Below are 27,150 nucleotides of genomic sequence, written 5' to 3'. Positions count from 1 at the left end.
ATTGCACCGAAATAGTCGCTCATGACCGGCGGTTCAAAGAAAGCTTTCGGGTTTCCAGCATCCTTGTCCTCAACACGGCCGCCATCACCATGAAGCCCCGAGTCCGTAAACACAACTTCGGGGGTGCTTAAGTGTGGCGCACATGACAGTATCTTCATAGTAACGCGGATGAACTGCTGGCTGCCGTACCGTAATCGTGGCCAATGCAAACCCGCATGCCTACGGTAACGTTCTGCTGGAGGACGGGCGAGATTATAAGACCAGGCTCAGAGCCTTTCTCTCGTCTCTGGAGCGGTACGACTCCATGTCGTTGGAATGGGCGAACTGGGTATGGTGAAAGAATTCTCGAAAGACCTCGTATTGGATTTGCCGACAGATTCTTCCCAACTGGTAGACTACGCAGAGTTGGGCATACGTTTCGTCGTGTCTGAGGTACTTGTCGGGGTTGTGCTTTCCGTCAATGTTAGGAACGCTCCAAGTGGCCTCCCAGATCGCGAACCGAGTATCTACTGGAAGGTCGAGAAGTAGGGACTTTATCATGTTGATGAATGGTACGTTGATAGTGGTGGAGGAGGCAAAGGCTGGTTGAAGAATCGAGGATACCGGGCTGGATGTTGCGGACAAAATCAGGAAAGTCGAGTGAGACGTAGAACCGGCATGGATTCCGGTTTATAGTGGCTCCCAGATTGGGCAGGAGTATTTTCCCAGGCGTGCACAAGCCGGCGATGAATTGTCCGTCTGGTAAATGGTAGACTGGTGAAAGGTGTCTGGTGAAAGGTGGTCTTGTGATTGGTGGTCAAGGTTTTGTATTAGTGAATTGCCGTCAAGGTGTTGGGCGTTATCGAGCCAGCCAACCTTCAATCCCTCTCTCTCTCATAATAGGTACAGACGGCTTGTATGGGCAAAAACGAGTCATAGCACTTGGAGTAACATAGGGTAACAGACTGGACGAAACTGCAAGAGGGAAGAAAAAAAAGAAGTAGAGCAGGCTAGTCCTAATGCTACGTAGAACTCAATGTCTTTTCGGGCATTTCTGCCTGGAGACCAACGTGAGTCGCTTCACCCGTTGAAGTCATGAGGATCAAGTTCTTCCGTGCAGAAAGGCCGTGAAGTTGTTGAGCCATCGGGTAAAGTATTCTTGGAGTAAAGGGAAGAACTGTCGGGCCAGCGAACTCTCGAGATGGGTGTCTCTAGAAATGTTCCAAGCGAGGCCATACCGGACATTGGTAACCAAGGTGGTTCTTGATGGGGCGAGACGGAAAATTCTGGTATGTATCCTGTTGAGCCAGACGGCGAGTTAGTAACCATCCGTAGAGGTATCATCGGCGGTGGTCAAGAATCAAGGAGTAAAGGTGGAGGGGGGGTATGGGGCCAAGACTGTGATAGTCAGGAGAAGAAAACATACCTCGGGCAGTGTCAGGAGATGGTTCAAGATGTTCCTCGTCAACCGCTCCTTTGGGCGTCCTTGCTTTACCCACCGCGAACGGAATGCTTTCCTCACAATGCCTTTGGCTGTCTTGAATCTGAGGCGAAGAGTAAGCTTCTTCATCGTAGGCCATTCCCAAAGCGCAGCCATGCATCGAGACTGCATTTGTTGCAAGTCCCGCCAGTCCTTGTAGCACTCCACGTCGATATGGAGGGTCGTCAGATTTGGCATGTCCATGACAAAGGTATATGACTCCCACGGCCAAGGCACGTCCTTCTTGGTCAGGCGCACCTCGTACTCCGAATCGTACAGGCGAATGCCTCGGTGCTTCCAATTGTCGATATCCTCCTCATCTTTGTCAAGCATCAAAGCCCAGTAGACGTGCTTGGTATGCGTGGCAAGAATCGGGTTCTTGATGAGCACGTCGAGGCCCTGCTGGTACTCATCCGAATAATAGGCGCCATCCAGATTTTCCCAGGGCTCGTGACGCAGGTAGATCTGCGTGTGGTGGAAGAATTCGTTGTAGACTTCATGACGAATAGCCTGGCAAATTCTTCCCAGCTTCTTCAGCCCATCCAGCTGTTCTTTCAGGTAGTCGTGCTTCAGGCTGCCTGGGTCTTTAATAGGCGGGACTACCATGAATTCGTACAGCTCCTTGTCGGGGGCTGTTAGGAAACTGTAGATCAGAAATCTGACCTCCGTGGGGAGTTCGAAGAAGGATATGCTTTGAGGTTTCCATGGAGAACTCATGTCTGTACCAGGGTGGTGAATGGTGCCTGCGGCGGAAGTTGCAGTGGGGGGATCCATGGTGAGAGAAGTAGCACCTGGACGGAGAAGACAATAGGAGTAAGGAAGGGGCAGTGTGGTGGAAGAGACTGGAGGCAGAAGTTGTTCGGTTGTTCTTGAGTATTTGCGGGGGAGTGAAAAACCAAAAAGATTTGGCGAGCAGAAGAGTGGAAGGAATATATAGGGATGGTGAGCTGGTAAGGAAGAAGAAGAGCGGGAAGTGAAGGAATAAATACATTTTATGCAAAGCCAAATCAAATAAACCTTGAATTTGCAAAGGCCAAGTTGTCAAGAAAGCGCAGGAGCAAAGACCAAGGACCAAGGACCCAAACCTTCACTCCATCGTCGAGGAGGGTGCATGCTGCCTGGTGTGCAGGACGCGCCTTCCAACAAATTCTTGTTTCTAATTCAAGACTCTGGATAAACTGCATTTCACAAACGGCTCCTCAACCTGAGAACGAGGGGAAGAATTAGGTAGCCAAATGAGTGCCGGCCAGTTGCATGGAAAACAACATCCTCCATGGAATCGTCCAAGTAAGTCACCACTCATCATTACCCTACAAGTGTAGGTATCACCAAGACACTCCTCTCTAATACTTTTCCTCACCACCGTAACTTCCATGCGCTGTACTACCGAATGAACTCGGAGGGTTCGTCTTCAGCCTTTCCACAAGGGAGGTCTAGACTGGACATACCGAATAATCTCGAGAAACTCGGAATCCAGCTATACCTCCACAAATTTCCTTCCTTGGCGCAGATATGCCCGCCTGTCAAACATACCTCAAACCGCATTACAGCTCTGCGTTGTTAGGTAGTGAAAAGGCCTAGGTAGGTAGATGTTGCCATCCACTGTAACTTGCGTGCGTCTTGAGGAGCAGAAGTCGGACTTGCATCATACAGTTCTGCTGGCATACCTATCGGCGCCCAAGAAGGGAATCTGTGGAGGTGGCTGGAAATTCCGAGTTTCTCGAGATTATTCGGTAATGCGAAGCCCAGCCAGCCATTTGCAGCATGCGCAAGCATATGTGCCCGCTCAGATAACAAAACTACCGTATATAGTGGTGAGGACCGGTATAAGGTGTTGAGAGTTGCTAGCTTCTAGTCTTTGCAGAAGAATCTCTGGCTCGAACACACAGTATCTAAACCAGGCTGAGTTGACAATACTCCGCTCAGGAATATTGTACTCCAGCTGATCCTACATACATTTCAATGTACAGCTACTGTGCATGCCTTGTACAGATATGCTCTCTATGGGCGCTCAAGGGGGGGAAATGGCCGAAGGCGAATGGCCCAAGTTTATTCGGTACACGTACTCAAAACTGAACAAAACAAGAAAGAACATTTGGAAATCGGAGTAAGGCTTTTTTGCGAGAGTTATGTATGTATGTACATACTACATATATGTACCAACAACCAGCCGGCATGGAAAACCATCGACCAGCGAGCGGCCTCGCCATGTTTCCAAAGCCGGAACCGGAACCCGTGTCCTCCTCAACGCCGTCCGGAATCCGCATCCCTCCGTCGACCTCCGAGAATCTACCCGTAACTGACTCCCGTCCTTAGGTCCTATACAAGCGAGACCATTCCGGATCGAGGGCTCCGAAATGGTTCTCGATAGGCAGGTTGGGCGCATCTTTATACTCGTCCTGTTGAGTAGAGGTATCGTCAGTCAGCCAGCCACTCCTTTCAATGTTCTCCCGGTCTTTTATATATCATAGGTAACAAAGGGGAACAGAACATACCTCGGGCAAAGTAAGCAAATGGTTAAGGATATTCTTCTCCAACATCATCTCCTTAGGTTTGCCCCGCAGCACATAGCGAGACATGCGCGCTTTTTCGATATACACATCCTTCTCCGCAAAGTTCAGTGAAAGAGTGAACTTCTTCACGCGGAGGTAAAGCGGGTACAGCCAGCCAGACTCTGCGCAGAGGTCGAGCCAGTCTCTCCTGCAGTCTAGATCGAGGCGGAGTGTTTCGAGCCTCCCGAGGCTGTCTCGGAGCCAATAGGGGATACCTCCTCCGCGGTAGGGCCTCATGGTATCGGGCCCGGTGCTGAACCGCATTCTCACCCGGTTGATGAATTGGTGGTGGTATGGGTGGAAGACCTCCTCGTCGCTGACCAAAATCACCGTCCAGCGGACGTGTCTGGCTTCCCGGGGGGTGGGCTCACTCTTGATTAGGTCCATCGTGCGCTCGTAGTCGGTGTAAGGGCCCATAGGCGGCCAGAATCCGGTGTGCGGTTGGTGCCACACGTATAGCTGGGTGCAGTGGTAAAAGGGGTCCATGGCCTCTGCCTTAATCTGGCGGCAGATTTTGGCTAACCTGGTGAGGTTAACCAGCTGTGTTCTGAAGTGTTGGTAAGGAACGGTGCCGGTATGTCCGGCCTTTTCGATTTGGGTTGTATATAGAGGTAGCTTGAGGTCATCCTCCAAGGTAAATTTGTAGATTATGTTTCTGATCTCACCTGGGAGGATAAAGAAGGTCATTTTTTCCGTGTTGGCACATCGTTGAAGGTGTTTACTGGTAGGTAGTCGGAAGGGAAAGAGGAAGGGAAAATGGGTAGAGGGAAGCAGTAGGCAAAAGGGCCGAGGGTAACGTGCTTGTTGCCGAGTGTTAGCGGTCGATGTGAGAAAAAAACAAAAAAAAAAACAAAAGGAAGATCGAGAGGACAGGAGGTGGGAGAGGTAAAGGATCTATAAATAGCTTTGGAGTTGAGCGCAGGAGGGTGGAATAACCTCTTACCCACGACTCCTTTACTAAACAACATAGAGGAGCATTCACCGGGACAACACCAAACCTTCATGATTCCGATATACCATCAGTTGGTAAACACATCGTTGCGGAGCCACAGAACGAACCTTGAAGTCCGCAACGCCCTTCACCTAGGGGCGTGCATGCCCCCAAGCCTCCAACTAGTATGATTGGACAACACCAAACCTTCACTATCACCAGCTGCCACAAACGTCAGCATTGCGGAACTTTAAGAGAACCTTAGACTTGGTACCCATCATGCCCACGTGTTTCACTTTAGCCGGTCGGGCGGCTTCGTGACCCATACCTCATGGATCTGAGGTTGTAAGGGAGATCGAAGAAGGTGAGCTTGGCGTGTTGTTCCTCTGCGGAAAGGGTCCACAGTTTGGCTGTCGAAGGGTAGGATAAACAGGTATAATAAAAAGAGCAAGGGGATAAGGGGAGGTAAAACAATGTTCTGGATGTCGTTAGGTAGATATAGAAGGTAACTTGCCGAAGAATCCTAGATTGTCAACACCAGAACAGCCTTGGATACTCACACAACGGCCACATTCTCCAGCTTGATGTACTCGATCAAGACCATGATCCATAGCAAGAAAGAAAGAAGTAGGTATTCACCCCTCACAAAACTAACCCCGAAGCCCCATCTCCACCTCCCCGTTGCTGTTGTTCCCAAGTCATCCTACAAACCTCCTTCATCAGTCTCTTGGGCGCCATCCGCCCCGTCATCAGCTCAAAAGCCTCGATGGCCATCTCCGCAACGACCTCGAGGCCGTCGACGACTACCCAGGCGGGGTTGACCTGGTCGCGGTAGGCGTACATTTGGGCGACTAGGGGCGTGATGAGTGGTTCGTAGGCGAGCTGTGAGGGGAGTTAGTTTGTGTTGGCAACTGAGGAAAAAGCGAAGAAGCAGAAGAAAACAAAGAGAAGAAAAGACTGACCTCAACAACTACACCCCCCGTCGGACTTCCCAACCACCCCACGGGCATCACAAAGTCCGCCGGCGGCGTCCCATCCAGATTCGTCGCCGGAACACATGAAATGACCATAGTAGGCAATTGATACCCCTCCGGCCACGGATCTGCCAACCGTTCAATGACCCTGCAAATCTCCGTTACCTGTGTCATGCCCTGCTGTCCCTGAGCCCAACTATTAAAATGCTCCGCCACCTCCCTCGCCCTCTCCACCGTCCTGTTATAAACAAAAATATTCCTGCACCCAAGCTGAATCAGTGCGTAAATCGCTGCCCTTGCCATGCCTCCGGCGCCGATGACCAGCCCTGTGGTTTTCGAAGGCTGTACGTAATTCCGCGGACTGATAGCGCGCCGGAGACAAGTGAAGATGGAGCTCCAATCCGTATTATCGCCAAAGAACTCTTGCGCGGCACCGGCCTTGTTGCGGGAGTTGGCGTGGTCCAGGATCGCGTTGGTTTTTCCCCTCAGGGGCAAAACGACGTTGACGGCGCCGATGGCGGTGGCGTGGTGTGACTTGACTTTGAGCTGCGGCATGATGGCTACTTTGAAGGGAGCCGTCAGGTTGGCGCCGCCGAAGGTGTCGGATAAACAGATCTGGGTCAATCGGTCAAGCGTCGAGCAGGTAACGGCTTGAAAGGTGTGCGGCATGCCGGAAAACTCATAGGCAGCGTTTTGCATGGCGGGAGAGAGGGACCAGGAGACGTTGGAGCCTGTGACGTAAAATTCCAGAGGATCAAGCAGGAATTGCTGGAACTCGAGGCCGTAGGAGTGGCGATAGGTGCTGATGATGGCAAGAAAGTCTTGGTCGGTGTCCATGTCGGGATGCTTGACGGGGTTGAGGATCTTGCTTTGTAAGGGGGTGCGGATGCCGAGGACGGAAAAGTCGTAGGCTACGAGTGGTGGGCGAGGGTTGGGTATGGTTTGTTCGACTCGCTTCTTGAAGGATTCGAGGTATTCGACTGGACTGTCGCCTGTTGAGAATCGGGCCATTCGAATCAGGTCGCAGCCGAGAGACTGGGCATGTTTATAGTTCTCGAGATGTTGGTCGTCGTGCCAAGGGGGAGCACCGAAGCCCATGTACCAGTAGTTTCCTATGACCTTGGACCGGCCCTTGTAACGGAGTGCACGCTGTATGAGGGATTCTTCGCGTTGTAGGTCGAGACTTAGATACTCAACACCCAATCGTAGGCCTAGCTCAAGAAGATCCGAGTCCACTGGGTTCTTCTCCTCTGGTGCCCTTCGCCGCTGTCCTCGGGGGTTTTCTTCCACATGGTAGATGATGGGCAGCCCCAATTTCCTCCTCAGGAGCGCCACCTGTTTTGATACCACTTCCACGACATCATCGGGCCACTGATCGATGATAAACTCAACACAATCTCCAGTGGCCTCAAACTCTTCCAACTCCATATCCATTTCCTGGAGGTATGACAGGCGAAGGCGCAGAGCATAAGAGTAAGAGCGGAACTCGGGAGGAATGGCAGCAACGGAAAAGGGGCTTTCCAGCCATGCTTTTGTCGCACCTCTGCCGGTGATCTGATCCAGGAATTTCGTAAAGTCTTCCCGGACATTGAGCAGCTTTGATGGAACCGGCTGCCGGCTATCCGCTGCTGTGGAGGTACCGACAAAATGGGTTGCTGAGTCGTCCAAGTTGTAGAACTCAAAGTTGGAGCACTCCCTATGCTTCTCATCCGCTTTGAGAAGGGCCGTGGCGTCCGTCGCATCCAGCAAAGCCGCTATTTGCTCCCTCTCTCTGTGGATGTAGACGACGGGATTCGTCTTGCAGTACTCGCGCAAGGCGTCTTGGGCCTCCTCGCTGAGACTGCTCATGCCGCACTCGATGATGCACCCGGTCCTGTTGCTGTCGAGCATGCGCTTGAAAACTTCAACGTCTTGACGCGCAAAGAGGTCCTTTCCGTGCTGAAGGAGGAACTGGCCACGGGACATTCCGGTGAGCTTCTCGAAATAGTGGTCCTCGGTGACTAGACGGCGACGAAGATGAAGAGCCCCCATAAAGCCGAGAGTACGCTTTCCAGCTCCTCGACATCCGATGAGTACGATGGACGCATTCGGGTCGAATACCCGCTCATTCCTTGGTCCCAACATGGTTGCCGGCTGTCTGTGAGGTAGTGTTGCTTGTTGAAGACGTTGAGGTCGATGTGCTGCTGCCCCTCACATGTACCGCTCCGTTGGAATTTTCGTTCTCTGTCTTTCCCTTGCCGTGAGATTAACCCTGGTGTTGATGAAGTGTCGTTGAGCGCAGTGATGCTGGATAAGAATTCGTGAATTAATGTCGGCTAACCAGGGGGATCAAAGGCTATCTAAAAGAGCAGCCCAAAAGGTCGAGATCCGCCCACTAAGAGTTTGACCGGGACCGGTTCACGGCAATGTAACGTCGATGTAGCGATGTGGTCCGAAGGCGTGGTGTGTAGTGAGGTCCAATATCGTGGGATCATGGAGGACATGATCTAGTTGCACTCTACTCAAGAAGTCATGCTGACGATTGAAAACCTTCCTGGCAGTTATTATCAACCGCCAGAATCGATGATTAGTGTTTTGACCATGCTCTGGACGTTCGGCAGATTGATGCCGACGGTGACACACGGGGTTTCCATGAGGCCTGAAGCGGGAAAATGTATCTCCCATCAAAGCCTTTCCGTTGCTAGCCTAGAGGTACCCCGTCAACCCCGTGGAGGAGCGGAAAGAAGTCCCTGAGATCCCCCACTGCAACCACCACATGCGGGCGTGCAGGCCAAGCTTCAGTGGACTTTCCCCGCAATTTTGGTGGTGTCTTAACTCCACCTCACTTCCGCCTTCCGGCATCTCCTTGAACGACTTCCCGTGAATCGACGCCGGCTTTTTGAATTTTAGTCAAATGATGTAAAGAAATGGATTGGAGTTCCACGCGCTCATGGGTTTTTAATAATGGGACTCTGTTCTGTACTCGTTAGTACTAATTGATGATGGTTGAAGGCCGTTGCTTACATCTGTTACTACTACCGACGGGAGATACAGCACTATCAATTTGTTCGACCTATGCCGCCCATTTTCAATGCAGCTTCATCTCTGGAGACTGGACGTTCCTTTGTAGTCATGAACCTTATTTCGAATCGCTGATATTCTGCAGCATCTCTCCATGTTGACAAATGACAATCTTACTCAGCTACCGTAACCATCACCTCCCATTCCGGGAGCCTCATCGGACCCAACCCCGGCCTCGGGGTGTAACACGGAGCGCCGGCGTTAGCGCCGTTGTCGGTAGCATCCTAACACTTCTTGGCGACTGTTGACGGGAATTTGGGGAATGGTCGGTCCCCCGCGCCATAGCGCCGAGCCATTAACGACGCGGCCCGCCGCTATCAATTTCCCCAACCAAACTTTGGAGGACTCATCATCATTCGTCGTCACTTTCATCGTCGTCCAATCTCAAAATATTCTCACCCCAACTTACTGCATGCTTGGTTGCTCGGTTCCGTCGTGTCGGTATCTGAGCCTCATTCTGTCATCCAAGCTTCCCGTAGTTCCCGGCTGTCCGTCTCCGGCAATTGACTCCATCTGTCTGTCTATGGGGCTCCGCCTTAAACATCTTGTCTCACACTCACCATCCAGATCGAGATGGACGACTCCGGCGCCGCTGAGGAACAGCCTCAACAGCCAATTAATACCAATGATGAGACGAGGAAGTCTCAAGCCATGACTCCTTCAGCCCAGCCTTCCAATCATCCATCGCCCCAACAGCAAGCCGGCCCCTCAGTGAACACTCCCGCCTCTGCTCCGGCTCCCGGACCGTCAACATCAACACCGGGACCTCCCCCATCCGACACAGGCGCCGACGCCGGTTCCGAGCCCGTCAACCCCCGAAAGCGCAAAAAGGCCTCAAGAGCGTGAGTCTCCCAGTGCATGACTTCAGCACTTCCCAGACCCCTCATGATGCCCCCTTTTCCCATCTACATGCGCTCATCCCCTCAACCCCTCACTCATCTCCCTATCCCGTTCCCTCGCTCATCCAGCTCTCTTATCTTTTTTCTCTGTCCACACTCACTCACACAGCCCCCAGCTGCGACTTCTGCCACGTAAATCACCAACCCTGCGACAACGGCCAACCCAAATGTTCCGTCTGCACCAGACACAACAAGCCCTGCCTCTACTTACGGCCCACCAAACGACGCGGTCCGCAAAAGGGTTACCGCACCGCTCTCAACACCTATAGAGAGAGCGCCGCAGCATGGGGTGCCGTATTGGGAGCCATCCCGGGACTAGATGCCCTGATCGAAGGCCATCTGAGAGCGGCGGGCACCCAGGGGAAGCAGATCATTGCCAGTATTAAAGACGCGAATGCGCAGGAGGGGTTGATTGCTAGGTGGCAGGGGAGTGGAGTTTTTAGAGCCTTTTTTGGGGCGAGGCCGGGGATAGGAACGGGGGAAGGGAATGGTGAGCAGGAGGGGACGCAGGGGGAGAGTCAAGATGGAGGGATAGAAGATGAGGAGATGGGTGGTATGGCTGGGTCTCCGAGTGTTGTTGCTCAAGGAGTAATGGGAGGAGTAGGAGGACAAGGAGGACAACTACCACCTGCAAAGAGGTTCGCTCGAGAAACGAAACAGAGGAGACAAGTAGCCAGGGATTTGGCCCAGTTACAACAGCAGCAGCAGCAGCAGCAGCAGCAGCAACAGCAACAGCAGTCGGCCACGACGGGGATAGGAGGAGGAATAAGACGACAATCGATATCCCCAACGGAATCACCAGCGCCATCATTATCGATACCGCCGCCACCATTATTACAACAAGCAGCCACAACGACAGCAGCAGTCACAATACCAGCCTCAGCAGCGGCAGCATCAACGCCAGTAACCCGTCATGGCCCCGGCATAAGCAGTACGATGACCACGCTCAACACCACCACATCCAAGTTCACCATACCCGATTCCACCCTCTCAGATATCGTAGCCAAAGATGCTGCTCAATCGTACGTCTCATATCCCCTTTCTTGGCCCCCTGGTTTGCAATCCCCAAAACCTCCCAAAGAGATAAAAACTAACAGCTGCATAAAAGCTCCTCCCGAGAATCCCAAACCCTCCGCCCCCTCGGCTTCGCCCCCGACGAGACCATAGCCGACTTTTACAGCATGGGCTCGAATCCCGATCCCATGACGCCCGCTAATAACGCCAGCGCCAACAATAGCTACAACAATAACTACAACAATAATAACGGCGGCGGTGGGTACGGTAGTGGTAGGAATGGTGGGAATGGTGGGAATGGTGATGGGTACGGTAGTGGTGGTGGTGGTGCTGGGGGTGGTGGTGATGATGACTTTCTGTTTGATTCAGAGCAGAGGGCTTATTATGAGCTATTGATGGGGAGGAGTTTCTGATGAGACCTGGCCTTGTGGGAAATGGGGAGGCTATCTCTATGGGTTCTCCCGACCAACTGCCTCTGAGAGGGCGCGGGTCAGGACAGCTTGGGAAGGGAAGGGACAACTGAAGCGAGACGTCGGCTTATACCCATTAGTCTGAGCTCTTTTTAAGGATTGCCTTGTTGGTGCTGTGTTGGATTGGGCCTTGGGCTGCAAGGAAGAGGAGGGCGGTAGAGGTACGTTTGGGCAAGTTGTTTTGAGTTTTAAGTTTGTGCAAAAACGGGAAACTGACAACAACAAAAACAGAAGGAAGCAGAAGCAAAAACAAATGACGGATCGATGGCATGTAAACACATGACAGACACCCCAAACAACACACACATAACGACGTATGATACCCGCCAGCAATAAGCAAATGGCAAACTTTACCAATCGAAATAAACAAGATTCACTTCGCCTGTCAATTTCCGCGACAAGAGGTTACTACCACTAATGTTTATTTGTTATTTGGGTATTTATGTTCAAGACTGAAGGATCTCTCAACTTCAGTCGCGATGTAATTGCTAATGTTGCTGACCGGACCAGCGAACAGCGAACAGAGTGTGAGAGGAAAGAGATCCGCCCAAAAGAACGAGCAAAAGCCTGAAGTCAAAAAGCCAAAAGTCAAATGACGTCGCAATCCGAGCCAAAGCCATCATTCATCCTATCCATCAATCCGTGTCCAGTCATCCGTACGTCCAACCGCCCGCAAGTCCCGAAACCCCGATAATGCGCCATGATGTGTAGTTATGTGGTGTGTAGGTGTTACCACCCATGTTTAAGACAGTTGTAAGAAAAGAACACGCCGGCCAATTAGCTACGCCAGGGAAGAAAGAAGGGAAAGCAGACGCCAAAAGGCGAAAAGGGGAGAAGAGCAAAGTCAAAAGAAGGCTTGTCGAAGCAAGCTGGTCGACATGATCAAACCAGCTTTTTGTCTTTGCCTTCAATTAGACAAGCTCAAACCAACTCAAAACCCTCATCCTCCTCCACCTCCTCCTCCTCCTCCTTCCCAGAGCCGCCAGAGCCGCCGGAAGCAGCAGCACCACCCCTCAACCCCCTCCTCTTCGCCTTGCGGCCTTTTAGGGTTTCACCATTCGCATCCAGAATCTCGTACTCCTTCTCAACAAACTTCTCCGTCTTGCGGTCGTCTGTCTTGACAAAGTTTTCCAGAGTCAAGGGGGTGCGACTGAAGCCTGGTGTGGAGTCTTGGTCGAACGAGTAGAGAAAGTTATCCTCTGCTGGTGTTGTTACTGAGGAGAAGAGGTGCTTGGAGACGGATGGTGTTGATGAAGGAGTTGTAGATGAGTAATCCTCGCGATCATCATAGCGGATATCCTTGTGCGCGAACAGCTTGGGAAAGTTGATGGAGTGGTAACCGATGTTGTTGTTGGAACGCCCGCCGCCGGTGTGGTGGCGGAGCTTGTACAGGTTGCGGGAGGACTGTTTGGGGTATTCGCAGCCGCTGGTGGACCTGATTGTGTTAGCTTCCGCTGTGTGTAAGAAGTACCATACATGGTGGGAAATCTGGTGAAAGCTTACCAAGCATCCCGAACTCTCCTCGCTGGTCGCGACTTGGTCATCTGGTTAGGGTGTCCGTTGCTCGTAGTAAGCAACTCACCCGCCATGTTCCAGTCCTTCTTGACGCCGGGGAGGTCGCGGGTTCCTGAGGCCCACTTTGTAGACGAGTCCTTGCTGCGCTTCCATTCCTTGTGGGAGCTGCGGAGGTCACGCTCATACTGGACGGAGGAGTCGAGGGAGGTAGCCATGATGTATGACGGGTTGGTGATGATGATATTAGGTGTAAGTGGTGGTGATGAAGAGTTGGTGCTTAGTTGCTGCTGAGGAAAGTTGACCGGATGAAGTCGAAGAAGGTACCTTACTTAAAGCTCCAGGGACGCAAGAACCAGATTCAGGTCCCCTTTTGATTCGATTCGATTCGTGATGTAATCGCCCAACGGTTCGGTCAGGTACAGCGGTGTAGGTATGGAGACAAGGGCGTGGGTGCGTGACTAGATGTTGCCAGGCAGGGGGGGTGGTTGGCCTCAGTGTCGGTAGCAGACTAGTTGGCTTTGCCAAGAACCTTGATGGCACTATACTGGGAATGTTGGAGTTTTGGGCCCTGTCGATCTGCCAAATGTAGTGTACCAATTATGGAAATAGAGTCGTAATCGGCGGAGAGAGAGAGTTTCCTAGGGATTGCGAGATGGATAGATGAGAGTTTGTGATGGTCGAACTGGTGGGGGACGATAGAGGAGGACCGTTGTGGTCGGTGGTGGTTGTTCGGTTAGGGGGGGTTAAAGGGTTTGTGAGCCAGTTAGAGGGGCCCTATGGTGGTGTTGTTGGGTGATGAAAGGGAATGAGAGAGAGTTGGGAGGAAGAAAGAACGGCTTTGTTGCGATGCTTTTAAAAGCAACACGGTTGGATCAGGTGCAAGCTTGCAAATGACTGAGGCAGAAGCAAGTCGATTATTGAGAAGGCTAAGCCAACTCGTTCAGGACGTTGTTGCCGGTGAGTGACTCAAAGAAGCGACTTCCCAGTTGGGAACGGTGAGGCGTTGAATAACACGGCCACTGATAAGCGATGACGCGCTGTGACAGGTGGACCGAGATTCGATGACGATAACAACCACAACAATAACGATAAGAGATGGTTGCCGTGTTTGTGCGTGTGTGTGTTGACTCTTTTTAGATTGTTGGAGTTTTGCAAGATGCAAGCAAAGCAGGGACAGAGAAGAGGGAGAGGCCTGATGATGGGAGCGGGCGCAGCGGAGGGCCTTTATTTTATCCATCGCCGGCTAACAGCCATGGCCACGACCAACACTGCCTGGAACTGGATCTCTGATGGGGGGTATTAGGAACACACGGGTCACTTCCAAATCGACATCGATGCCTTGCTGAGACACCAGATGGTCACCTTTCGCTCGGTTTGGCTCATCATGGAAACCCAGGGACCGTTTTCTTATCAAGACGGATCCCTTTCGGCATGTGGAAGACTGGAAGTACCCCGGTACCTCTGGACGGAGTCTTGGAGGTTGGCTGGTGCATGACCTAGATGGGACAAGGCCAAGTGACGACAGTGGCAGGAAGGGGAATCCAAAGAGACCTCCAGACTTCTTGTCAGCTGCTAGGCACTTCTCGTCATCTTTCAGAAAAGGCAGACAGGGACAAGGAACGGATACGATGAGTCCTGGTTGCACAATACAGTATCAAGATCCCCAAGACCTTTGACGAACCCAGCACACGGCGCGGCCGAGGCACGGAGGCACAGTGCACACCAGCTGCCCATTTTGTGTCCAACCGCCAAGCTGCCTATCTGTCCACTGAGGTTGAAGATTCAATACACGCCTTTTTGTTCTTCTTTGCCGTCTTCTGGCGTGTTTCCTTCTCTAAAGATCCGGCCACCCGCTTGATTAATGATGACATTGACGGTTTCGATTACGCCTTTGATTTGTGTTCAGGGACGGCGACTTGTTTCGTGCCTACCTGGAACCTCCATGTCCGTTCGATGCTCGTGTCCGTTGAACTGGGTTACCGGATGTTCCGTTTGCGATAGATGGGATTGAGTTCTTTGGATCCTTGTTGGCTCCCTAACTCACTGAGGATTTGTTAATTTGTTAGCCCAACAACAGAGACAGCCCTTCTACCGCTGTTGCGCTCAGGTCTCAACAGCTGTTACACATGGCTGCTTTCCATGTCAACAATGGCATCTAGCTATCTCCTGCCATTCATCTTTGCTGGAGTATCGCAGTGCAATGAATGGATGGTGAATGGTGACAGCATATCGAATGGGGAAAGGCTGGTGTCCTATCCCCGGCTTGCCCCGGATACGGTGCGGCCGGATGTGGGGGAAGCGAACCCGCCAACGACGCTAGAGCAGCGCAGCACGGGGTACCGATGATCGATGCATCGCGACGTCTGTACCTGTACCTGTCCGCCGAGCAGGATTTGTCGATTTGATAGTATTCAAGCGCTTTGAACTCTTGGAATGCTGCTCAAGCCATTAGACATGAAGAGTGAAGAACGCGGTAACAAGAGAGCCATCAAAGAGGCCTTCATTGTCCCTCAAGCTTACTGCTTATCGGCCTAAGTACCTCTACGGCCTCTCTGTCCAGCAAGGTGCTCGCTGGATGCCGAGGATGACAGGATGACAGATGACGCTTCGTCAATCAGGGGCGCATGCGTTTCTTCTGCAGGGTAGCAACCGTCAGCGACTCAAGCGCTTGCTTGCCATTCAGTGGAGAGTGATAAGCTGATAAGACGTTAACATCCACGACCACACCGCGATATCGGCATTCTCTCAAGTGGTCCTCAGGAGATGAAACCTCGAAAGTGAATTGCAATCATGTTCGAACAAGTGTCAACAATGGAGACCGGTACTTTCATCAATCCTGTTGCATAATCTCAACCATGTTTTGTTGATGCCATCATCTATCCGGAATCAGGACTACAGGTACCTATTGCCAAGTTTGGCCAACCCCCTTTTCCATCTCCCAGGCCGCCTCACTTAGTCACCTCACTCACTGTGTACTTCTTCCAATAAAAGGTCAATGGAGGCAGGGATATGCCAAGGCCCACGAGGCGTGGTCTGCTGACCCCATCTCCGTCATCTCCATAGCCGCCTTGGAATGAAGAAAAGACGCGATCCCATAAGAGCAGGTGTTCATACGGCGTGCTGCGATTGTTCGGCTATGCCGCCGTGTTCACCGTAACTCGATCGACTTGCTCAGCTGCTGGGGGGAGGTGTTTCTCGCGTTTTGTCGCCTGTACGGGACGTGATGGCGTGACGCGACTCGATGGGCTGTACAAAGGACACCTGACGATGAGATAACCTCCTGGAGTTTGAACTGTTGGAACTATCGACGTCCAAACTTTCGATGATGGAAAGCTTCAATAAATGGATAATACGGATGGCAGTGATCGAAGTCCCTATGGTACACTTATGAGCCTTGAATAGGCCTTGGGCCCTTGTATATCTCCAATTCACTAAATGAATCAACAGAACTCTTGACAACACCGATCCCAAATCCGAATCTGTTTTACCTTTCCGAGTTTGATTTCGTGATACCTTCCACCACATGCAAACGTTCACAATCGACTCTCTCCATCGCCGACAGCGGAACCATCCCCAGTGTTATCAGTGATGTCACCGGACGTCTTCCCCTATCTTATCGCTCACGTTCTTATCAGCCTACGATGAAGCAAACTCAAGACGCACTGACCACCTCCAATGGCAAAGCTGCCCTCAAGGCACCCGGCAGGCAATTCCTTCAACCGCAATCTAATCAACACCACTAGCATCACCATCGCCTCCAAAACAATCAACAAGTCAACACCACACCTCCAAACAAAACAACCCGTCAGCACCACAATTGAAAATGCCCTCAGACAAAGCCGCCTACCTAGCAGCTCACTACCTCTCCACCGACCCACCCAACAAACCCTCCTCCTCAACCAAGAAGCGCAAGCGCAAAAACAAGTCCTCTGCCACCACAGAATCAGGTCTAATAATCGCCGATGACGACGACAACACCTGGGCCACCGCCGGCCGCGCCAACGCTTCCGACGACGATGACTTCGACGGCCCCATAATTGCCACCGGCATATCCTCCGCCGACTTCAAAAAAGCCAAGACCTCGGGTTGGAAGACCGTTGGCTCCGGCTCCAATCCGAGCGCCCCAAAACCAACGCCCGCAAAAACGAAAGAAGACCTCGAAGCAGCAGCAGCCGCCGACGCGATCCTAGCGCAAACAGCCGCCGAGACCGCCGCTCTAGCGCGCGAAGCCGGTGGTGATGATGAAGTTCTCGTTGTCGACACCACCACGGGCGCCACTGCCCTTACCAGGTCTCACCAACCAAGCGAAACAGCCGCCCAAGCACCGATTATGTCCAACGGCACCCACGCCGGTCTCCAATCTGCCTCCGCCATCACGGCGCAGTTACGAGCTAGGCAGGAAGCTGAACGACTTGAACTGGAGAGGATCAGGGCAGAGAGGGAACAACAAACCGAGGAAAAAGAAGAGCTCGTGTTACGTGACGCTACGGGACGGAGGATAGACGCATCTATGCGCCGCGCTGAAGCCCGCCGCGCACAAGCCGAGCAGGAACGAAAGGAAGCCGAAAAGATACGTGCTTTGAAAGGCGAAGTCCAACTCGAGCAAGCGCGTCGACGACGCGAAGAGCTAGAAGAAGCCAAGCTCATGCCGTTGGCAAGGGGGAAAGATGATGAGGCACTTAATGCGGAGCTGAAAGAGCAGGAGAGGTGGAATGATCCCATGGCGCAGTTTTTGGCTCCGGAGGAGGTCAAGACTAGCAAAAACAAAGGGAAGGGGGGAAGGGGACTGGGAAAAAGGCCGACATATAAAGGGCCGGCACCACCGAATCGGTATGGCATCAAACCCGGGTATCGCTGGGATGGGGTGGATAGGAGTAATGGGTTTGAGGGCGAGAGGTTTAGGGCGATTAATAGACGGGAGAGGAATAAAGGGTTGGAGTATGCTTGGCAGATGGACGAGTAGGAGTAGGTTACTGTCTGTCTGTCTGCAGGATTGGCGTGGTGGTTATTGGTTAAGGAACGGTTAAAAAATTGTTAGAGTGCCTGTGGGTTTTTTTTTGTTAGGTGTTTGGCGTCGATGGGTTATGCTTAGGTGAGGGCTTGGATGATATAAGTACTTACACTACCTAGATGGAACAAAGTATGAAGTTTCGTCACTGGAAGTGCAAGACCAAAGGTTGTCGCTCAAGAAGCTAGCTGCCTGTGATGGAACCGCCTGCCCTTGGGTATTATGGGCAATCAGCCACGGGGTTCATGTATGTGGGAAGTAGAGTGGACACACATTTACATCAAATGGCACATCCTGATTTCGTTTCAGTGAGGTCTATTATATATGTTTAATCGACTCGACCTGCGTTGACCTTGGTAGACATCCCCAACTATGTTCCGCCCAAGTCCTGAGTTCCAAGAAATAGTGATACTGTGAAGGAGCTATACCCATAAAAGTGTCCGTGTACGTTATTTCATTTTCGTTTCTCTCCTTCCATCCCACATGCGACCTTCCTTCCTAAGCCTCTCCTTGGATGGCACACCACCTCACTTGTGTCGCTTGTCTCCGAAGGGGGCTAAGATAACCACATCCTCCTGCTTGCTCAGCCGGTCTATCATTTCAAGTCCCATCTCGAATCACCGCCGACACCTTCCCATCAGCAGCCAGGGACACGCGATCACCACATTACGGCTGGGGACTAGCAGCACCGCTTCCTCCACCTTGAGCGGCCCCCGTCTTACGCCTGATAAGCTTATCGGGACCCAAGTAGCCAAAGCGCTTAACCATACCGAGCCATTCTGACTTGGTGGATAGATGGGGCTTGGAGCGGTTGGGCGTCGCGTCGATGCGGTGGCTAAAGGGCTTCATAAGCACGGCAAGGGCGACGCCGTTGGGGTACTGGTCGATAGCCGCCATGACCTCTTCGGGCTTGATGAAGTCGTTGGCCGGGGCGGCGCCGCCCGAGATGGGTGGCGGGGAGCCGCTGGGAGAGCCTGGTGGGGTGATCATGTTAGTGAGATGTTGAGGTAGACTGTGGTGGGTTGGGGGTTAAGACAGGATGTTGGAGGGCAAGGGCGTGGTAAGAAATAATTGCTGTGAAATAGTATGGGAGATGCCTGTGTACTACAACAGTGGAAGTCTCGAAGGATCAGAGCATATTGCAGCCATGGAGATAGCGAAAAAGAAAACAGGAGAGTATTGGCGACTCAAGTTAGAACCCCTATGGCGAAAGCACCAAGAAATTCCAAAAGCAAGCAAATTCAAGGCCATGTCACAAACGTAAAACGTCGATATAAAAGATGAAACGGAATCAACGATAAAGGGCGTCTCTTACCTGGCTGAAGAGGGCTACCGGGCCTAGAATTGGGCACTATGCCACCAAGCGTCGTCTGCTTCATCGGAGGCCTGTTGCTCTTGGCGCCCCCGTCAGACATCTCACCATCACTGGTAGCACCCTTAGGACGACCAGGCAGGGGAGTATTCGATCGGCTCTGGCCCATGGACGCCGTGCCCTTGGTGGCGGAAAGCTTGGCCTTCTTCCGGTTCGATTCCGCTTCACTAGATTCTGACAAGTTGGGCGAGCCAGCACGCTTCAACTTGTTCTTCTTTGCGGAATCGGGGGCCTTTTGCTTGCCCGTTGGCGTCGCAGTACCCTTGCTGTTGGTACCCGAAGCGCCATCCTTCTTGTCCTCTTCCTTGACCTCCTCGCCTTCCTTCTTCTCCTCGTTCTCATCTTCAGATTCGTCCGAATCGGCAAAGGGGTTGTCCGACTCCCTCTCGGAGTCTGTCCCTGCATCGTAGTCCATGGCATGCTCCAACTTGACCAAACGCTTGACGACCTCCTTGCCCGTCTTCTTCAGCCTGAGCCTCTCCATCTCGCGCTCCCTTTCTTCCGCGTCGACCTTGCTCTGATCACCCTCGCCAAACAGGTTGGCCGCAGCTTGCTCGCGACGAATACGCTCCTTGGCCTCCTTGGCCTCCTCATCGTCTGCCTCGAAACCAGGTGTCTCATCGTCGTCCTGGAACTCGTCGCCCGAAATGTCGAGCTCGTAATCGTCCCGTCTCTCGGATTTGGGAGCAGTTCTCGACGTATAGCTCTCCGTCTTGACACGCGCACGTCCACCAAGGAACATTCTGGTATCGGCCTTCTCCTTTTGAGTCAGCTCCCTCTCCCTGTCGCGCATGACCCAGCGCTTGACGTCCTTGTTCTGCTTCATCATGTTCTCGGCGTCGTCCAGTGACAAAACGTTGAACTTTGGCTTCTCGTGAAAGGCATACCAACGGGTCAAGGGAATCATCTGGATCTTCTTGTCTTGTCTCTGAATGAGGGCACAGTTGACTTCGGACAGACCGGCGACGTAGTGTCCAACCCAGACGCCCGACTTGCCCTCGGCATCTTCGAGGTGCCATGGGAGTGTTTCCTGGTATCGTAGATCCAACGCTTTCTTGTGCTCCTCGGAGTGCTTTCCGTGGAAAACGTGCGTCTTCATGGATTTGTCCTTCTTCTGAGGCTTGTTGGGCTCGTTCGGCTTCATGACGGGAGCGATCTTGGCCTGGTCCAGTGCACGCTGGGCTTCCTTGGCCTCCTTCTCCTGGCGAATACGCTCAGCCTCTGTATCGTCCATGGGCACATCCTCCATCTCCTCCTTGAGCGCCATGCGGTGGGCGGGCGGCAGACGGGGGTCCCGGCGTTGCAGGGTGACGGGGCGGGGAAACTGGTCCTGGTCGGTTACGTCCAGGTTGCCGTGTTTATTGTTGAGCTGCATGACGTGGAATCGCAACTCCATGAGCTCCTTTTTCGACACGACCAAGGGGAACTCTTCGACGTAGCCCTGTGCCTGTTCACTCCAATTCCCCGGATTCATGGATCTCTTCCTCTTGTGGTCCATAGCCTTCATTTCGAGCTGGCGAAGAGACCTGTTTTGGCCGGCGTTTTCAGAAGCGCGAGATCTAGCCTCCCAGTCGGCAGGTCGACGTGCCATTTGAGGTTTCGGAAGGGTCTTCTTTCTGGCCACGAGGGGGTCGGCCATGGCCTTTTTCCTAATGATTTTCTTGGGCGGCTGTTGCCCGTTGGGAGCAGCGCCAGTAGGAGGGGCGCCGGCTGGAGGGGCGCTCATGTTGACGGATTGATGAGATATTCTTTCGTAGTTCGTAGGATGTTCGATTCGGAGAGCGAGGAGTCGTCTGGGCTGGGCAAGAACTGAGCGTGATGGTCTGGTTATTTAGACTTGGTCGTACGTCATGCAAATCTAGGTTGACCTGGCTTTTGATCGGCAGTTGTCGCGATTGGCGCGCTGTCACTCAAGAGGAAGACAATACGGAAAAGTCGATAATCGCCGTCGAGATAAGGTGGTGCTAAAAGGTATGTCGTTATTCACAGGTTGAGGGGGAAGTTGGCGTGAGGAAAGAGGATGGTGGTTCCTTGGGAAATCGTAGACGTAGTTGAAGTTCGAAGTCGCGGGAAGTCCAAGTCCAATTGCTACAGGCAGTCGCGCTAGAGGTGGCACTGAAAGAGCTGCCCTGCTGTGTGAGACGGATCGGTTCGAATGATGGGCAAATTATTTGATTGCGGCTTGGGGAGGACAAGAGTTGAAGAAGAAGCTGCATTGCTTTTGGGCATTTGAGCCAATGAGCGCACTCTTTTTAATGTATTTAACCTTCCAGCTACAAGACAAAGGTGAAAGAGTGGATCTGAAGTCATCTCAGCCAATCGAAGGCTGAATTGACCCAGGACGGCACCAATAAGGTAAACGGAAGCGTCAAGGCCCCTGCCCACCTTCTCCACACCTTACGTAGCTTGTTTGTGACCTAATTGTTTAGCACTTCATTCCAGGTTTTATTAGTCGCATATGCCAAAGATTGGGTGCTGTTCCTGCCCGTTGCTTGCTGCCGTCAGGTGTCACAGGCTGAACAATCTGTTTGTGGACGACAAGGCTGGTATCCTCAAGCAAACACAAGTTAATAGTATGACGCGACCGTACAAGATTCAGCAACACCATTTTCAATATCTCAATTTCAGGAATCAAGTCCAATTCCAGGGCAGCAGGGCTACATCGTCGCCTCCACACGGCCCCATCCCAGAGCTGCGGTACATTCTGTAAGGTACCTTTTGTCACTCCATACTCCATGCCACTGCCCTAAAGCCTGAAGTGGAATTTCAGAAAGAGTCAAGACGAGACGTGTTAGGTTGCTTTTCAACTCGTGCCTCCTTTTTCGTCACTCTCCCAGGAATTGTCCCAGGCCAATTGGTAAATATACGATAGTTCCGCTGACCACTCTTCACAACCTCAAGTGGCAGGGCATCTCCACCATCACGGCCGGTTTCTCTCAGTCAGCTTCTTCACTTCATCACACCATCAACAATACCCCGGTGCTCTTCCTTGATGCATGTCCCTGCATCCTAATCGTCTGGTCATACTTAAAAGGAAGCTCGGGGGTCGTCGTGTTTTTCAGGTCAACACCACCGCAATGGAGCTAGGACAGGGAGGTCGGGGACCAGGTCTTGAGGATCACCTCAGGAATTTGATCCTCACCAACTCCAACGACCCAGTACCCCAAGTGGAAAACGCCCCGACTGGTTCATCCCCGCCACAAACCCGTAAACGTCTCAACCAGGCCCAACGTCGTCAGATGTCAGCTCAGCTAAACATCGCTATTGATCCTCGTACTCAACCAGCTGAGCCTGCCGGTCCACATCAGATTCCTAGAGGGTTTGCGCCTCAACCAGGACCTCCGGCCGGGCATCAACCTGGACCACAATTTGGACACCAAGTTGAACACCAAGCTGGCCGTCAGCCTGGACCGTATGGAAATGGAGGCCGATACAGGAATCAAAGACCCCAGACAGGACCACAACCAGCAGGTTATCACCACCAGCAGACCGGCCCTAGAGCTCACCAGCCAAACCCGCCTCATACGGGTAACCAAGTTCCAGTACAGCCTCAGGGACACCCCCAACCCAGGCATCACCCTTCTCGCTCTTACCATGGCCCAGGGCCCCAGCACTTGGACCGTAACACCTGGCGACAGCCTCTAAATTCTGGTCCCAACCATAGCACGGCATACCACAATTCCCAAGGATCCTTTGATGGTCCAGCACCTAGAAACCCCAGAGGAGGAGCGCTTTGGAACCCCGGCAGACAACCCCAGGTCCGGCCGGAACAGCTCAAGGCGCAAACAGAGTTGCTCGAGGGTCTATGTGCGACCATTATCGCAAACGCCCAGATCGAATATGACGATATTGTTAAGAACGAGACCTTTCGCCAAAACATTGAGAAACTTGCCCAGGCTGTCATCACCCAGTACGAACAATCAGAGAACGGCTTCTACGACTTCCCTCCACAAAGTGTCCAGCTTCGGTGCTTCGGCAGTCTTGCCTCTGGTTTTGCTACCAAGGCTGCAGATATGGACCTGGGTCTCTTGTCTCCTCTCTCAAAGCTGCAGCCAGATGCACCAGGCTCTCCGATTCCTCGACTGATCGAAAAGGCGTTTCTCCAAGTCGGACTTGCCGCTCGCTTGCTTTCAAAGACCAGGGTGCCCATTATCAAAGTTTGTGAGAAGCCGCCAAAGAGCTTGTATGACGATTTGGTAGAGGAGCACCTGAAGCAGGAGAAGGGTATGTCAGATAACGGTGACGAAGAGGAAAACGACGAACTGGATCAAAATGTAGCCGAAGATGTCGGCCATGAGGCTGATGAACTGGCAAGCGGTCATGCGTCTGCAACGGATAAGAAGAAGCAGAGAGCTCAGCAAACGCAAGGAAACCATGCACAAGATCAACAAAAGAAAGAGCACCATGGCGAAGACGGCCAAGAAGACGGCCAGAGCACCGACAAGAAAGGCCATAAGCACTATCAACACGCCAACCAAACCCTCAACGCCTATTACGGAACCACAAAAGGTTATCTGAGGAGTGTTGGCGGACGGGATCTAACCAGCTCAACGATCAACAACTTCTCCCCGGCCGACTTCCAAAAGCTAAACGAAGTCTGCCTCACATTCGTAGAGGGGCTCGAGGACCGCCAGCTGCGCGACCGTCTGTTCAACTACAAGTCCCTGGATCGCTACGACCTCGAGTATCGAGCCGACCAGCCCCGTACCCTCCAGGGCGTGTACACGCAGGTCGAGGGCGAGCAGATGGTCATGGTGTGGGAGTCTCGCCAGATCAAAGAAAAGGATTCGGACAAGGAAGCGCGGGGCCAGACGTGCGTGGACAGATGGAAGATCCTGCAAGACCATCCCAACTACGGCGCCGATCCTTTGCAATACGACAGGGACCTGAAGCGGGCGGCTGATCAACTGCGGATGCTCCCTTCTATCCAGGCAATGTTGTTGTCGCAGGGGCAGTACGAGTCAACGGCGCAGTATTGCGCCAGGGCGGAGAAGTTGCTCGTTGACTTGGTCGGGGATGGCACGGCTGATGATTGGACAGAGGCGGGCGCCCTCATCTCCCAGAAATACATCCAAGGTATCAGGAGCGAGGCCATACGGGAAGCAGTCAAGGAATTCGCGGACAGTTCCGGATATTCCGATCTCCACGCCATCGGAAAGCGACACCTGAGTTATCAGCTTGCCCATGACCTGGAGGCATGTCTCGGGAAGAAATTCTACCCCAAGGAGACGGAAGACAAACTCAGCTCCTACATCGCTTTCCTCCGGGGGCCTATCGTGAGGTCCTCGGTTGAGCCCTTCGACTTCGGCTTCGAGACTCCTCTGTCCCCAGATCTCATCGAAACCATTTCGGACGTCCGTTCCATCGGCGACCCATCAGTCATGGGCCCCAACCAACCCCGCGATCCCTACCGTGACCGTTTCGAGTTCCCCAAGTCTGGCGTGGGCATCCAATGCGACATCAACTTCGCCGCCCATCTCGCCATGCACAACACCCACCTTCTGCGCTGCTACTCTTCCTGCGACCCGCGCGTCCGGCCCATGGTCCTCTTCGTCAAGCACTGGGCCAAAGTCCGCGGCATCAATTCCCCCTACCGCGGCACCCTCAGCAGCTACGGCTATGTTATGATGGTACTACACTACCTGATCAACGTCGTCAAGCCCTTCGTCTGTCCAAACCTGCAACAACTCGCCCCGCCTCTCCCACCTAATCTCAAACCTGAGCAGCTCGAAGACGTAGCCTTTTGCAAGGGAAGGAACGTGCATTTCTGGCGCGATGACCAGGAGATCCAGCGTCTTGCGTCTATGGGCATGATTAACCAAAACCGAGACTCCATCGGCCATCTTCTTCGCGGGTTCTTCGAGTACTACGCTCAAAACGGTTCGTTGTCTACGTTACCCGGTAGAGGCTTTGATTGGGGAAGGGATGTCATCAGTCTCCGCACGCAGGGAGGTATCTTGAGTAAGCAGGAAAAGGGGTGGACGGGCGCTAAGACGGTGATGGAGTCGACGCCTGGTGTACCGTCTGGTCAACAGCCACCGGTACAGCAGCCAGTTATTCCTAGCGCTGGCGCTCCTGGTATGTCACCTCCTCCTGCCGCTGACCTTTCTGCTATGGGTCCTCCCCCAGGCCTTGCCCCTCCCCCAGGCCTTGCCCCTCCCCCAGGCCTTGCCCCTCCCCCAGGCCTTGCCCCTCCCCCCGGCCTTGCCCCTCCACCAGGCTTCCCAGCCCAGCCTCAAATGACTGGGCCAGCACCTCCACCCGCCCCTCCCGCTCCTACGACCGAGCAACAACCCAAGGCAGAAGTAGAGCTCAAAGAAGTCCGCTACCGCTACCTTTTCGCCATCGAAGACCCCTTCGAGCTCGACCACAACGTCGCCCGCACGGTTACGCACAGCGGCATCGTCGCCATTCGGGATGAGTTCAGGAGGGCTTGGAGGATTATCAGGAGCACTGGGAGGGTGCAGCAGCAGGGACACCACGGATATCAAGGATACCAGGCACAAGGACAACAGATTGCAGGAGGAGGTGGCGAGGTGCCTGAAGAGGAACACTTACTGGAGGATGTGTCAGAGGCTATGAAGAAGAAGCAGAGGGAGGAGTTTGATGACGTGTTGGATGGGTTGCATGGGAGGGTTTGGAGGCGTGATGATGCAATTGCTGCCTCAACTGGGAGCAATGGTGAAGCTGGTGAAGCTGGTGAAGCTGGTGCTGCTTGATTGAGTGTTGGTACTGGTGTTTGATATCATTCTTTTGCAAAGTAGTGTACATATAAAGAATTCGTCGTTAAGCAGCGTGAGTGACGCGTTCATGTTTTATTTCTTGGTTCTTTTCTTCTCATTCATTGTCTGGATAGATGTTAGAGTACTCCCACCGTTCAAAATGTTTGATAGAAAAGCGGCAGGCTGCAAGAAAGCGCTCTGTGTTTGATGTTGTATGATAGGTATGGAGTTTGGGCATAAAGGATGGATTGAGAGAAGGAAGGCACATTCGACCTGCTTACCCCCCTGGATGGCCTCTTTATTTCCCCGCGTTTTCTGCTTTGAAGTCCTGGCCGTCGTCGTTGTCTTGTTAAAACTGGTGGCAGAAATATGACAAGGAATACACGGTACAGAAGCGGGAACAAAGAAGAAATACAGGGAAAACTTGAGGTTGTAGGAGGAAGGATTGCGTCACGATTGAGTCTATTCGGATCGATGGACTTGCTTGCCCTTGCCGATAAGGAAAGTGTTAAGTATTCGGAACATTGCGGCATGCCCCGTCAGCTGTTCCTGCCTTCCATGCCCCTTCAATTCTTCCCCTTTCATACCTGCCCTGATTGATACCTCATGTATTGAGCAATGGCAAGTGCCACCACCGCAGTTGACTTCCCTTGATCACAGCAACAACCCTTCGACATCTCCAATGCCCTTTCATTTCCTTTCCTTTCGTGTGGATCCCGTCACGGTGGCTTTTGCGTCTGTCAATCTTCAGGGCATGGACACAGAGTTTTTCCATTACCGACATTTCAACAAGCTCTCCTCAGGCTTCTGCCTTACTTGCGGACATCCTCAATCACATTCTTGACATGGACCGCGACGGGAGGCAAGCCGCCGCCTGAACCTCTATCATTTTCTTCTGTTACTTCTTCATTCCCCAGCTCGAACCGAAAACTCCAACTTCACAACGTATCTAAAGGATGGACATGGCGGGGTCTTTCTCTCAGCGACCGAGGCATCAGACCAAGGTAATGACAGTAGGTATAGCAGCACCTCCGCTCCGTTGAGTCGCTATTCCAGGTATCTATCATGTCAAACTCAGCCTGTCGGGCATCTTTGACAAACTTGTTCGCTGGCCTGTTTGTTGTTTTAACCAGTTATCTTCCACGGATATTTTTCCCCTTACAAAACGCCCGAT

At 52.7% G+C, this 27,150-nt stretch overlaps 7 protein-coding genes across 7 annotated transcripts; 3 read left to right on the top strand and 4 right to left on the bottom strand.

Moving 5' to 3' along the window:
• Positions 1–1,190: 1,190 nt before the first annotated feature.
• SMAC4_01787 (uncharacterized protein) lies at positions 1,191–2,233 on the bottom strand (the record flags this gene model as incomplete). The annotated part of the gene is made up of 2 exons (XM_003348716.2): positions 1,191–1,277; positions 1,406–2,233. The coding sequence occupies 2 exons, from the start codon at positions 2,231–2,233 to the stop codon at positions 1,191–1,193; spliced, it is 915 nt and encodes a 304-aa protein (XP_003348764.2).
• A 3,351-nt stretch (positions 2,234–5,584) lies between these two features.
• SMAC4_01785 (uncharacterized protein) lies at positions 5,585–8,791 on the bottom strand (the record flags this gene model as incomplete). The annotated part of the gene is made up of 2 exons (XM_003348714.2): positions 5,905–8,791; positions 5,585–5,824 (listed from the first exon to the last, which is right to left on the bottom strand). Exons 1-2 carry the CDS (start codon positions 8,038–8,040, stop codon positions 5,585–5,587), a joined length of 2,376 nt encoding a protein of 791 aa, XP_003348762.1. The 5' UTR covers positions 8,041–8,791.
• A 362-nt stretch (positions 8,792–9,153) lies between these two features.
• On the top strand, positions 9,154–11,754 carry SMAC4_01784 (uncharacterized protein). Its single transcript, XM_003348713.2, has 4 exons — positions 9,154–9,818; positions 9,992–10,897; positions 10,984–11,520; positions 11,591–11,754. Exons 1-3 carry the CDS (start codon positions 9,550–9,552, stop codon positions 11,300–11,302), a joined length of 1,494 nt encoding a protein of 497 aa, XP_003348761.2. The 5' UTR covers positions 9,154–9,549; the 3' UTR covers positions 11,303–11,520; positions 11,591–11,754.
• Positions 11,755–11,770: 16 nt separating this feature from the next.
• Positions 11,771–14,687, bottom strand: SMAC4_01783 (uncharacterized protein). The gene is made up of 2 exons (XM_003348712.2): positions 12,863–14,687; positions 11,771–12,794 (listed from the first exon to the last, which is right to left on the bottom strand). Exons 1-2 carry the CDS (start codon positions 13,087–13,089, stop codon positions 12,281–12,283), a joined length of 741 nt encoding a protein of 246 aa, XP_003348760.1. The 5' UTR covers positions 13,090–14,687; the 3' UTR covers positions 11,771–12,280.
• A 2,010-nt stretch (positions 14,688–16,697) lies between these two features.
• SMAC4_01782 (uncharacterized protein) lies at positions 16,698–18,143 on the top strand (the record flags this gene model as incomplete). Its single annotated transcript, XM_003348711.2, has 1 exon — positions 16,698–18,143. One exon carries the CDS (start codon positions 16,698–16,700, stop codon positions 17,835–17,837), a length of 1,140 nt encoding a protein of 379 aa, XP_003348759.1. The 3' UTR covers positions 17,838–18,143.
• Positions 18,144–18,202: 59 nt separating this feature from the next.
• Positions 18,203–21,445, bottom strand: SMAC4_01781 (uncharacterized protein). The gene is made up of 2 exons (XM_003348710.2): positions 19,198–21,445; positions 18,203–18,856 (listed from the first exon to the last, which is right to left on the bottom strand). Exons 1-2 carry the CDS (start codon positions 20,978–20,980, stop codon positions 18,549–18,551), a joined length of 2,091 nt encoding a protein of 696 aa, XP_003348758.1. The 5' UTR covers positions 20,981–21,445; the 3' UTR covers positions 18,203–18,548.
• Positions 21,446–22,331: 886 nt separating this feature from the next.
• On the top strand, positions 22,332–25,973 carry SMAC4_01780 (uncharacterized protein; the record flags this gene model as incomplete). Its single annotated transcript, XM_066089646.1, has 1 exon — positions 22,332–25,973. The coding sequence occupies one exon, from the start codon at positions 22,332–22,334 to the stop codon at positions 25,971–25,973; it is 3,642 nt and encodes a 1,213-aa protein (XP_065946410.1).
• Between the last annotated feature and the right edge of the window lie 1,177 nt (positions 25,974–27,150).

Source organism: Sordaria macrospora, chromosome 3 (assembly GCF_033870435.1).
Source record: "Sordaria macrospora chromosome 3, complete sequence".
NCBI lineage: Eukaryota > Fungi > Ascomycota > Sordariomycetes > Sordariales > Sordariaceae > Sordaria > Sordaria macrospora.
Note: the sequence above shows the minus strand (reverse complement) of the source record. Positions and strands in the feature narration are given on the sequence as shown.

Coding starts and splice junctions, on each gene's coding strand:
- SMAC4_01781 (XM_003348710.2), bottom strand. CDS start 20,980: ATGAGCGCCCCTCCAGCCGGCGCCCCTCCTACTGGCGCTGCTCCCAAC. Junction 18,857..19,197: donor CGGTAGCCCTCTTCAGCCAG/GTAAGAGACGCC, acceptor TCACCCCACCAG/GCTCTCCCAGCGGCTCCCCG.
- SMAC4_01783 (XM_003348712.2), bottom strand. CDS start 13,089: ATGGCTACCTCCCTCGACTCCTCCGTCCAGTATGAGCGTGACCTCCGC. Junction 12,795..12,862: donor AGGAGAGTTCGGGATGCTTG/GTAAGCTTTCAC, acceptor TAACACAATCAG/GTCCACCAGCGGCTGCGAAT.
- SMAC4_01784 (XM_003348713.2), top strand. CDS start 9,550: ATGGACGACTCCGGCGCCGCTGAGGAACAGCCTCAACAGCCAATTAAT. Junction 9,819..9,991: donor CGCAAAAAGGCCTCAAGAGC/GTGAGTCTCCCA, acceptor CACAGCCCCCAG/CTGCGACTTCTGCCACGTAA. Junction 10,898..10,983: donor GCCAAAGATGCTGCTCAATC/GTACGTCTCATA, acceptor GCTGCATAAAAG/CTCCTCCCGAGAATCCCAAA.